Source organism: Oncorhynchus mykiss, chromosome 13 (genome assembly GCF_057628025.1).
Source record: "Oncorhynchus mykiss isolate SJ-2025 chromosome 13, ASM5762802v1, whole genome shotgun sequence".
Classification (NCBI taxonomy): domain Eukaryota; kingdom Metazoa; phylum Chordata; class Actinopteri; order Salmoniformes; family Salmonidae; genus Oncorhynchus; species Oncorhynchus mykiss.
The window spans coordinates 70,053,641-70,066,330 of record NC_143034.1 but is presented as its reverse complement, the minus strand read 5'-3'; the positions used below and the strand labels follow the sequence as shown (position 1 = coordinate 70,066,330).

Here is a 12,690-nt window from a genome sequence, read left to right as displayed (position 1 = left end):
AGTAAAAATGTAAATAAATACATGAAGCGTATCAATCTAATTTATTTAGCTTGTATTTGTTTATGCAAATCCATCACCTCTCCATGTGCACTCCTTCTGTGACCTACAGGGGATGACATAGAAACTCTCCTCTGAAACCCTGTTCAATGACAGATTTCCTCATAGAAATAGATCCATCACAGAACATACGACTTGAATGGAATGTTCTTTCTAATAATTCCACTTCCAGGACTACTCTCCATTTTCTGAGCTGAAGCATCACCATGGCATAGCCCCTTGACCCATGACCTCATCATCTGAAGGTCATCCTGCTCTCCGGCTCCCTGAGCGAGACGGCCGGGTGCAGGGGATAGGAAAGCACCTTCTCGAAACTGCGGAAGACCCTGGCTCTGGACACAGAGAAGAAGGAGAGGTGACCCTGGTCACAGTCCATTTACAGCCCAATCTTACCAGGGTGCTACTGAGAGAGGTAGGGCTGAATGTTCCCATTGTGGCAGAGTCCTGAGTTCCCTTTCCTCAGCCTTGCAGTAGTGTTCTCCTGAGTGTCTGGCTCATCCCCTTTTTCTTGTTCTACCTCCCTCTTTACTTTTTGATACCTCTTTTCTTTCTCTATGTCTCTCTTTTCTGGACCTACTCTTGTCTTTTTCAACTCTTTTTTTGAACCACCTTGCTCTCTTCCTTCTGGCGTCAATAGAGACCACTCCCCACTTCCTGCTGTTCTATCCATTCCTTCTGAGGGCCTCGAATGTACCTCCTGCCTCTTACAGTCCACCTACTTCCTCTTGGCGAACGCTGCTGCAAAAGCCTTTCCAATCCCCCACTTTCCAATCCCCCACTTTCCAATCCCTCACTTTCCAATCCCTCACTTTCCAATCCCTCACTTTCCAATCCCTAACGTTCCAATCCCTCACTTTCCAATCCCTCACTTTCTAATCCCTCACTTTCCAATCCCTAACTTTCCAATCCCTAACGTTCCAATCCCTAACGTTCCAATCCCTCACTTTCCAATCCCTAACGTTCCAATCCCTAACTTTCCAATCCCTAACGTTCCAATCCCTCACTTTCCAATCCCTCACTTTCCAATCCCTAACGTTCCAATCCCTAACTTTCCAATCCCTAACGTTCCAATCCCTAATTTAGCAATGTAAAGAATGTTAGCTGACATGGGCTAATCGACTATCTGTGACTGACATAAGAGTAGAACTGCTGATGCACAAACACATTTTGTAATTGAGCCTTGTGTAGTCTACTATTCCAATTCGCAGAAATTTGCCAGTCTCACATTCTGAAAAAATATATAAAATGCAAATGTTTGGAATGGACTTGACTCAACATTATGAATCATGACATCATGCCTAACCAAGGAGAGGATATTTTCAATTGGGTACAAGACACTACCGTCTGTCACGTTCTGAATGTTGTGCTCTGTTGATTGTGCCCGTTTTCCCCTTGCATACATGAGTAATGGAGGTGGTTTGGTGAACTACGCTTGGTGAACTCGTGATGACCTTGCCTAAGACCAGGACCTGTATTCATAAAGCGCCTCAGAGGAGTGCTGATCTAGAAATCAGATCGCTCCCTGTCCATATACAGTGCCTTGCGAAAGTATTTGGTCCCCTTGAACTTTGCGACCTTTTGCCACATTTCAGGCTTCAAACATAAAGATATAAAACTGTATTTTTTTGTGAAGAATCAACAACAAGTGGGACACAATCATGAAGTGGAACGACATTTATTGGATATTTAAAACTTTTTTAACAAATCAAAAACTGAAAAATTCGGCGTGCAAAATTATTGGATGGAGAGCATTTGTGAACAGCAGTTTTCAGTTCTTTCCACAGATTCTCGATTGGATTCAGGTCTGGACTTTGACTTGGCCATTCTAACACCTGGATATGTTTATTTTTGAACCATTCCATTGTAGATTTTGCTTTATGTTTTGGATCATTGTCTTGTTGGAAGACAAATCTCCGTCCCAGTCTCAGGTCTTTTGCAGACTCCATCAGGTTTTCTTCCAGAATGGTCCTGTATTTGGCTCCATCCATCTTCCCATCAATTTGAACCATCTTCCCTGTCCCTGCTGAAGAAAAGCAGGCCCAAACCATGATGCTGCCACCTCCATGTTTGACAGTGGGGATGGTGTGTTCAGCTGTGTTGCTTTTACGCCAAACATAACATTTTGCATTGTTGCCAAAAAGTTCCATTTTGGTTTCATCTGACCAGAGCACCTTCTTCCACATGTTTGGTGTGTCTCCCAGGTGGCTTGTGGCAAACTTTAAACAACACTTTTTATGGATATCTTTAAGAAATGGCTTTCTTCTTGCCACTCTTCCATAAAGGCCAGATTTGTGCAATATACGACTGATTGTTGTCCTATGGACAGAGTCTCCCACCTCAGCTGTAGATCTCTGCAGTTCATCCAGAGTGATCATGGGCCTCTTGGCTTTATCTCTGATCAGTCTTCTCCTTGCATGAGCTGAAAGTTTAGAGGGACGGCCAGGTCTTGGTAGATTTGCAGTGGTCTGATACTCCTTCCATTTCAATATTATCGCTTGCACAGTGCTCCTTGGGATGTTTAAAGCTTGGGAAATCTTTTTGTATCCAAATCCGGCATTAAACTTCTTCACAACAGTATCTCGGACCTGCCTGGTGTGTTCCTTGTTCTTCATGATGCTCTCTGCGCTTTTAACGGACCTCTGAGACTATCACAGTGCAGGTGCATTTATACGGAGACTTGATTACACACAGGTGGATTGTATTTATCATCATTAGTCATTTAGGTCAACATTGGATCATTCAGAGATCCTCACTGAACTTCTGGAGAGTTTGCTGCACTGAAAGTAAAGGGGCTGAATAATTTTGCACGCCCAATTTTTCAGTTTTTGATTTGTTAAAAAAGTTTGAAATATCCAATAAATGTCGTTCCACTTCATGATTGTGTCCCACTTGTTGTTGATTCTTCACAAAAAAATACAGTTTTATATCTTTATGTTTGAAGCCTGAAATGTGGCAAAAGGTCGCAAAGTTCAAGGGGGCTGAATACTTTCGCAAGGCACTGTAGTCTTACTCATTATGATCCAAGATAAAACTGATCCTAGACCAGCACTATCACTCTGACATGCTTTATAAATACCGGCCCTGAAGATGAATGCCTAGGATATAGTTCGAACCCCAGTCAATAACACATGCTTACCTGTGTCCTCGTGACACTGCAGGATGGCGTCTAGCTGGACCACCAAACCTCCATTCAAGACGAGCAGATTGGACACCATCTTCTCCACGGCCCGGCTGTCCAGCTGAATGTCAGGGCAAAGAACCTGGTCAACCTCTTCTTTCGAAGAAAGAGGAACACAAAGCTAGATTAGTTCCCCCTTGTCTCCCACCCTCATCATTCTGGTACTCGAATGACAGTAAAAGAATGACAGCACAAACAGCAATTATGTTAGCAAACTTTGCATCTCCACTGTTCTTAAAGTAAATGTATTTTTGTAAAATATTCAGTGGAAATTGTTAAAAGTTGTCCTTGTGCATACAGTTGTACGGGTTGTTTAACTTTTCAATCATTAGTTTCTGCTTGACAAACATTTTAAGGGGAAAAATCGGCGTCTCAGCATCACTCTGTTATCATGGAATTGCCCACAATTAAGATGCAATGTTCAGTCACCGTTCAGATTTCCATACTAGTAATAGGTACATTAATAAATCAATGTCTATTCGTTGCAAAAACTCCTCTTCACGTCCCATCATTGCCAACCCTCAGTCGACGAGCAGCCAAGCTGTATTCTAGACTTACTGTAATATGATGCCAGCATTGTGTAACGTTCTCACTTTAGAGCCTGCTCTGGCCACTTGGCTGGAGGTACAGCAGTAGTAGTAGCCTATTAGGGTGGTGTAGAGACAGCTGAGTCACAGTGATTGTAGAGAAAACGTCTGGGGGAGCTGTACACAGAGTACCCCCATCCACGCAGGGTGTATGGGGAAATCCCTGGGCTAGAAACCTGATCTGTGAGATCCACTGTCATAAGTGGATGCTGCTCAGTGTTCACCCTCACCATTACAGTAGAGGAGGACTTGTGCCTAAAAAATACATTGTTATTATAATGTTCATGCAATTAAGTCAGATATCATATTACCTTGAATCTCATTCAAATTCTATGATTAAATAATTGCACAAAAAAGCAAATGTCAAAGGAGGTTAAAGCATTGCACATTTAACTTGGCATGCAAGTTGATGACAATAACCAGAAAAGTTTGCTTTAATTAATGGCCACGGGGCCCAAACATACAGCAACTGCTATCAGTTCTTGATTAATCAATGAACCTTTATTAATTCACTTGGGGGAAAGAAGAATGGCAAAACATTATATGACCTTTACAGTTGGACAGTTTAAGGGCAAGAACATGCCATGTCATTCGGAAAAACCCCCACCATGTAGCTGCCCTCGCTTGCCATGCATGTGATAAATTGGGAACTCACTGAATAAAATAGTTGGACAGTGGACACGGATTAGCTTGTTGACGCCCATTTCTCACTAAACGAAAGTGTAATTCTACTTCACCCATTTCGTGGAATGGTAAAACAACAGATCCTCGTGTGATTAACACAGGTAAATGTATACAGTAGCAGAGCGATTTTCAATTACCAACCGTTAGCCAACTTTAGCACTGAGGTAGCCTTTTCGCTCCGAGAGACCTGTCCACATTCCCGGAGCCAAGAGACTAGCACTGAGGTCAGATGGTGTGGACGGCTTTGCCGGGCAACTCAATATTGCTAGCTAGCTAGCTAGCTAGGTCACGGTGTACTACGTAGCTAACAACTGTGTAGGCTATTTACCAAACTAGTTAGATGGTAACTGCTTGAATCGAGGCAGTGAAGGGTTGGTGTCATGTCATAATAATGATCTACATGTCAGATAGCAATACAGAACAAACTGCTGTACGTTGTCATGTCGGTGACAGGGTTTTGGCATTAATTTGCAATCGTTTAACGTTATATGGGAGATAGCTATGTTATCCATCTGTGGCCGTGCTTTTTTAGCTAGTTAGCCGCTATCTGGGTACCAGTCGTTTCAGCTAACATTCCACTCTTTTCTCGAGTGGATTGTAGCAATAGCTGAACAGAGCCGCGCCAGGCTAGCTAGAAAGCTTGCTATTGATAATGTCAGTGCATTTCATCGTCATTTCCGAGGAGCTTTTGCATTCGTCAAATTGTAATACAGTTGGCTAGTTAATTATCCAGGCACTAGGCTGTTGTGTAGTTCTCTAGAAACGAAAGAGGAAGTGGCTATCGGCTGGGTAGCAGAGGATTCGTTTCGGACTGGATAATGTATCAATCGCTGGGTGGGCGTGGGCAGAGTTGAGCATTCAGGAACACCAACACTGTACTGACAACTTTCCGCTTTTCCCAAAAGGTAAACAGGAGCTAGCTCGGTTGCAATGTTATATATTATAATTACTTAGAAAAAATATTTAGGAAGGAAAAGCAATTTCTAGTTCACTTAGCTACATGAAAAAAATGTGTTTGGGGATAGAGCGTTAACAGAAGATATAGCCTGGACTGAAGATAACTTACTGTATGTATGGTTTTGGGGCAGTTATTATAGTCTGCCACAAAACAGATCCTAGAATATATTTGACTGGCTTTAGTTTAAGGAAGTGGCTATACCTTTAGCTGGCTAGTTGTTTCTCATATTTCATTGAACTTCAAGAACGTTTAAGTGAAAGATATATTTTGTCCCGAGCTCTGTCATACAGTGTTCCCTCTGAAATACAGACGCCATTGAAACTTCAAGATGAAGTGCACAGGTTGTGGCCATGTTGCGTTTGAGAAAACTGCTAGATTCTGCAGCCAGTGTGGCCATCAACTAGCTGCACCACCAGTCACCAAGGAGCCTGGTCAGTACTGCCCTGTAATGTTATGTTATATAAATACATGTTCTTACTGTTTTACTTGAAGAAAGTAAATGGGATTTTGTAAAAATGTCTGTGGAAATTGTAATCCTTGTGCATAGACTTGTATGGTTTGTTTAACTTTGCAATCATTGGTTTTTGTTTGACACATTTGAAAGTGAAACATCTGTCACTGTCACTCAGTTACCGTGGAATTGCCTGTATACAGTCGTCATTAAAAATAAGTAAAAATCTGACTCTGACCCTCCTGTCATGTAATCAAACTTGTCTGTACGTGAGTAAAATAACTACTAACTGTGTATCTTTATGAAGGCACATTTATTGCTAACTTGCAAGCCACATGAGAGAGAGATGCTTTCCTTATGAACCCCTACATTCCCACAGGCCCTCATTAACATATGGCCAATCAGGATGCAGTATACAAATAATACACACTTCTATCAACATATGATTTATTTTACAACTGTAATGGTGAATGAAGAAAGAGGGGGATATATTTTAAATTTAACTAGGCTAGTCAGTTAAGGTCTCCCAAGTGGCGCAGTGGTCTACGGAACTGCATCTCGGTGCAAGAGGTGTCACTACAGTCCCTGGTTCGACTCCAAGCCGTATCACATCCGGCTGTGATTGGGAGTCCCATAGGGCGTCGCACAATTGACCCAGCATCATTTGGGTTTGGCTGGGGTAGGCCGTCATTGTTAATAAGAATTTATATTTGCAAGATGGCAGCCAAACCGGCTGCCATCTTGTATGAATTGATTTTGTCCCCCCACACCAAACGCGATCACGGTTAAAATATCAAAACAAACTCTGAACCAACTATATGAATTTGGGGACAGGTTGAAAAGCATTAAACATTTATGGCAATTTAGCTAGCTAGCTTGCTGTTGCTAGCTAATTTGTCCTGGGATATAAACATTGGGTTGTTATTTTACCTGAAATGCACAAGGTCCTCTACTCCACCAATTAATCCACACACAAAACGGTCAACTGAATCGTTTCTAGTCATCCCTCCTCCTTCCAGGCCTTTTCTTCACTTGACTTTATATTGCGATTGGCAACTTTCATAAATTAGGTGCATTACCTCTACTGACCTCGTTCGTCTTTCAATCACCCACGTGGGTATAACCAATGAGGAGATGGCACATGGGTACCTGCTTCTATAAACCAATGAGGAGATGGGAGAGGCAGGACTTGCAGTGCGATCTGCGTCAGAAATAGAACCAACTTCTATTTTAGCCCTCGGCAATGCAGACACTCGTTGGCGTGCGCGAGTAGTGTGGGTGCAATAATTGAATAATATAGATTTCTACATTTATTTTGCAATGCTTGCGGACGCGACACAAGCGGTGTAGTCAGCCTGTTAGCCCTTGGCAACGCAGACGCTTGTTAGCGCTCGCACAATAATTGAATAATATAGATTTCTACATTTATTTTGCAATGCTTGCGGACGCGACACGAGCGGTGTAGTCAGCCTGTTAGCCCTTGGCAACGCAGACGCTTGTTAGCGCGCGCACAATAATTGAATAATATAGATTTCTACATTTATTTTGCAATGCTTGCGGATACGACACGAGCTGTGTAGTCAGCCTGTTAGCCCTTGGCAACGCAGACGCTTGTTAGCGCGCGCACAATAATTTAATAATATAGATTTCTAAATTTAATTTGCAACAAGCGGTGTAGTCAGCCTGTTATTAACTGACTTGCTTAGTTAAATAAATACAATTACACATTGTAAATAACAGTGACGGCCTACACTGGCCAAACCCGGACGAAGCTGGTCCAATTGTGCGCCGCCCTATGGGACTCCCAATCACGGCCGGATGTGATACAGCCTGCATTCGAACCAGGGTGTCTGTAGTGACGCCTCTAGCACTGTGATGCAGTGCCTTAGACCTCTGCGCCACTCGGGAGCCCCAATAGCCTACACCAATGTTCCTTCTAAGCTGTGCTCAGCTCCCCTCTTACTGCCATGCAGATGAAATACCAGTGCCCACAGAGAAGCATGAGATTGAACTTCACTCAACTTTCTAAAGAGTTTCCCTCTTTAGTTAACACTATCAACGCGTCACTCTGCTGTGGGACTTGTGCTCAAATCAACACTATATTAGACACTTTCAATGTAACACACCGAAACAAAATGAACTGTGCAAGAGTTAGTGCGAGAGATTTTCTTTTAGGCAGTGCACATTGGAGAAGGATTTGATTGCATTGACATGCAGAACTTAGGCCCTTACTCTACACAGACCAGTGTGTCATAACCAATCAGCGCTGTAGTAGGCCTAGATGCAAATAGCCATTGACATATATGGATCTGTGCAATTCACCCAGAACTGGACAACATCTGCTATCTTGAGTAGATATGCTTGTTTTGAAATCAAAGCGAGAGCTGCATGTAGCCAAATGTGCACATTTGTTCATATTCTTTTCTAGTTAGTGAGTTATTAGCCCAGTTATAGCTCATTTCTTGTCAACAATGGGGAGTGGTTGCTTCCTACAGGAGCACAAAATGTGTGCATTTCTAGCCATCTTTGAAAATCAAGTCATGTAAAGACCATTTTTTGATGTCTTAAAGGGGCAGTGTTGTATTTTGGTCTTGATTAAGCCAAGTAGGCAGAGTGTAGCACATTTTGTCTGAATCTCTGTAATAAATGGAATGGGAATAAAAATGAGTTTTATTTTAAGTGGTTTCTTGCATCAAACACCACAACATTTTCAGGCACCTCCTTGTCTGAAGGACAAGTGGATAAACAGGTTAATGTCAAGCCCTGCATGTTGTTTTTCAGTCTCATGTAATGTAGGTCTACATTGATCACCACACATTTGCTGCTTCTGTAGTCTGAATGATAGAACAGCTATTTCCATGTTAAAATGTTATGGGATGCATTTTTCTCAATTGTTAACTGTAACTTAAAGCAGTAAAGCCTCAGTGTTCACAGTAAACGTGCACCAATGTTCAAGTTTGTGCTCACTAGACCTGAAATTTGCTCAGTGCCGAAAATGTTTTGAGTGAACATTGGCCTACACCAGACAACTGAGGGAATTCTGATCAAGTTGACAATGTAATTCACAAGCACTAATGCAACTGATTTATTTATTTTTTTTTTCAAATGCAGACAACACTTCTGGAAGTTCACCTAAACCGTTAGATCCATCACTGGAGAGTGTGAATGAGAAGACGGAAATGGAGAGTGATGTGTCAACCCTGAATAACCGGGAAACTAACACTTCTCCGAAGCGGCCCAATGAAGAGCCCAACAGCAACCCTAAGAAAAAGGTGGATATTAAAACCAACATGTTTTTGAGAACTTCCTCGTTCTAATTTCTGATTTTTTAAATTTATTCTGTGTTTGAAAATATTTTTATCTGAAGATGTTGTTTTATCAGTCACTAAACTGTGTCAATAATACTGTCCAGGTATAGAAACTGATCACCTAGCTTGTAGGCCCCCTGCTGCTCCTGCAACAGCTAATAGGAATCCTAATAAGACACAAAATGTAAGTAATGTTGATTGACGGAAGAGTGGATATACTAAGGTTTGTTCTCTTTTTTCAACCTTTGGCTCAATCAGAGAAAAAAGAGGAAGAGGACCAAGAAGAAGAAGGACGGCAGCCCTGCGTCATTGGACTCTGACCAGTTGACCTCTGACCTGTCTGACATCTCCCTTATGGACAGCCATGGGAATAGCAGGAAACAGGACGTTGCAGAGTCCTCCGACAGCGATGCTAGCGCCATGGACGAGACACCCAACTCACTTCATGACACTTCTGCCTTAGTGGAGAAACCAGCCAGTGCATCATCAGCAGCACCCAGTACAATCAGTCCATCTGAGAACACGTCTGACAATAAAGATCCTCCAAGCACTACCTCGTCACAGCCTGAGGCCAGCGCAGAGAGCCATTCTGCCGAAGGGAAAGATCAACAGCGCAGTGAAGAGAAAGACCGATCTCAGTCACCTACAAAACAGACCTCCAAGTCGGCTCCGAATGACACTCCTGCCTCTCTCACCGACTCGGCTGGCAAATCCACCACCATCACCATCCCCCCTCTTCAGTCAGCCTCAGTGGTATCGGCGAAGACCACTGACCAGAAAGCTCCAAAGGATGCTGACTCAAAGACCGCTGAACAGAAATCTCCAAAGGATGCTGACGTAAAGACCGCTGACCAGAAATCTCCAAAGGATGCTGACGTAAAGACCGCTGACCAGAAAGCTCCAAAGGATGCTGACGTAAAGACCGCTGAACAGAAATCTCCAAAGGATGCTGACGTAAAGACCGCTGACCAGAAATCTCCAAAGGATGCTGACGTAAAGACCGCTGACCAGAAATCTCCAAAGGATGCTGACGTAAAGACCGCTGAACAGAAATCTCCAAAGGATGCTGACTCAAAGACCGCTGACCAGAAATCTCCAAAGGATGCTGACGTAAAGAGCACTAAGAACAAGAAAGACGTGGCCAACTCAAAGCAGACGAACCTGAACCAGAATGCGAACGTGAACCAGAATGCTAAGCAGAACCAGACCAGACGAGACAAACAGAAAGGGACAGATGATCAGCAGAACCAGGATTCGAAGCAAACCACCGCTGGTAATAAGATGGTGTTTGGCACTCAGAAGAAATCAGAGGTAATGTAGCTGCTTGACATTACAAAATACACTGAGGGTACAAAACATGCTCTTTCCATGACATAGACTAACCAGGTGAATCCATGTGAAAGCTATGATCCCTTATTGACTTCACTTGTTAAATCCACTTCAAGCCTTGAGACAATTGAGACATGGAGTGTGTATGTGTGCCGTTCAGAGGGTGAATGGGCAAGACAAAATATTGAAGTGCCTTTGAACTGGGTATAGTAGTAGGTGCCAGGAGCATCGGTTTTGACTGTGTCTAGAACTGCAATGCTGCTGGACATTTTAACACCTTGTGGAGTCCATGCCCCGACAAATTGAGGCTGTTCTAAGGGCACAATATAAGGTATTCCTAATGTTTTGTACACTGGTCCAATTGTGCGCCGTTCTATGGGACTCCAGTATGTTTCCTTCCCTGACGTGGTGTGTGTTTGAGATCAACTACATTGTCGTCAGACTGCGCAGAACCACTGATCTACAAATCACCTTTAATTTTAGTCTTGAGTAATTATATTCTGTGCTTCACCCTGCTGAAACTCATCCCCTCAAACACACTATTTACATTTTAACATTTGACTTACAATCAGCACATTCAATTAAGATTGGTATAACAAGCACATATCAGAGTCATTTCAAGTGAAACCTTCCTCATAAAAGCAGGTATCAGTGAAATCCGTGCTAGTAAGAAAATGTAAGTTCCAGTATGCACACGAGAAAGATGAGTAGAGTAGTAAGGTGTTCTGTTTTTTGCCCTAGGTGTAGGGTGCCAGGGAGGTCAACCAAGGTACTGAGAGACCATCTCTTTAAAGAGCACCTTGGTTGACCTCTGGCCAGGTGGAGAGCAGACTGATCCTCAAACTGTCTGTTTCCCCTCATGCCAGGTGGAGAGCAGAGGCTCCAGTGTGGACCCACAGGTGAAGGTGGAGAACATGGAGGTCCAGCAGCAGCCTTCCCGTGGGGGGGGAGATGCCTCCTCCCCTACACCACAGAGCCCAGGCGTCAAGAAAGAGAAACAGAAAGACAACAAAAGCGACGACTCTGAAACCAAGGGTCAGGATGTTCCACCGCCAAAAAGGTATTTACAAGTCTTGTGTTGTTCAAAACAGAAATCACACAATTATAACACAAAGAACCTAAAAGGCACACTTTTCTTGCATTGATCAACATCTATAGGTGCACAAAAGCACTTTCAAAAACACCCACAGACTCGCACAGCGCTACTATCCACTGTTGTCTGTGTACACAATGTTGTGTTTATTTCCAAACACGTTTCTGAGAGAGGAAATCCACTCTACAGGTACAGAAGCAAAGTAAGTATTCATACTCCTTGACTTATTCTACATGTTGTTGTCTTCCAGCCTGAATTCAAAATGGTTTAAATACATGTGTTTTCTCAACAATCTACAAACAATACCCCATAATGACGTAATAATGTTTTTAGAATTTTTGCAAATTGATTGAAAAGTAAATACAGAAATATTTCATTTACATAATTATTCACACCCCTAAGTTAATACTTTGTAGAAATCGCTGTTGGTGGCGATTTCAGCTGTGAATCTTTTTGGGTATGTCTCTAAGAGCATTTCACTCGTCAAGCTCTGTCGAGTTGGTCGTTACTTGCTAGACAGCCATTTTCAAGGCTTGCCATACATTGATGATGATTTAAGCGAACTGTAACAAGGTCACTCAGGAACATTCAATGGCGTCTTGGTAAGCAACTCCCAGTGTATATTTGGCCTTGTGTTTTAGGTTATTGTCTTGCTGAAAGGTGAATTTGTCTCTGAAAGATTTTCCTCTAGGATTTTGCCTGCACTTATATTCTGTTCCTTTAAAAAATATATAATGTTATTCCCCTTTTTTCACCCCAATTTCATGGTATCCAATTGGTAGTAGTTACAGTCTTGTCTCATCGCTGCAACTCCCGTACGGACTTGGGAGAGGCGAAGGTCGAGAGCCATGTCCTCCGAAACACAACCCAAGGACCCATGGACCTCCCGGTCGCGGTCGGCTGCGACAGAGCCTGTGCTCGAACGCAGAGTCTCTGGTGTCACAGCTAGCACTGCGATGCAGTGCCTTGGACCACGTCTTCTGTTTATTTTTATCCCAAAAAACTCCCTAGTACTTGCCGATGACAAGCATACCCATAACATGAT

At 42.9% G+C, this 12,690-nt stretch overlaps 1 protein-coding gene and 1 long non-coding RNA gene across 8 annotated transcripts in view; one reads left to right on the top strand and one right to left on the bottom strand.

The window, feature by feature from the left end:
- Positions 1-21: 21 nt before the first annotated feature.
- Positions 22-5,282, bottom strand: LOC149978990 (uncharacterized). 3 transcript variants are annotated; one of them, XR_016486071.1, is made up of 4 exons: positions 4,648-4,779; positions 3,794-3,878; positions 3,194-3,328; positions 22-389 (listed from the first exon to the last, which is right to left on the bottom strand). It is a non-coding gene; the product is annotated as an uncharacterized LOC149978990 (long non-coding RNA). The 3 variants fall into 3 exon arrangements; XR_016486070.1 differs by having other exon boundaries at positions 181-389; positions 3,194-3,331; positions 4,648-5,282; XR_016486069.1 differs by lacking the exon at positions 4,648-4,779 and having other exon boundaries at positions 3,194-3,331; positions 3,794-4,453.
- LOC110485301 (E3 ubiquitin-protein ligase rnf213-alpha) overlaps positions 4,436-12,690 on the top strand; it is a 63,035-nt gene continuing 54,780 nt past the window's right edge. For 3 of the 5 annotated variants that reach the window (XM_090197357.1, XM_090197361.1, XM_090197360.1), the window contains exons 1-5: positions 4,436-4,607; positions 5,774-5,895; positions 9,027-9,187; positions 9,482-10,534; positions 11,419-11,612. In XM_090197357.1, the coding sequence (XP_090053483.1) occupies positions 5,793-5,895; positions 9,027-9,187; positions 9,482-10,534; positions 11,419-11,612 (1,511 nt within the window). In that variant the 5' untranslated portion in view covers positions 4,436-4,607; positions 5,774-5,792. Of the gene's footprint in view, positions 4,608-4,815; positions 5,412-5,754; positions 5,896-9,026; positions 9,188-9,481; positions 10,535-11,418; positions 11,613-12,690 lie in introns of those variants that run through there. The other 2 variants (XM_090197359.1, XM_090197358.1) reach the window with 2 other exon arrangements.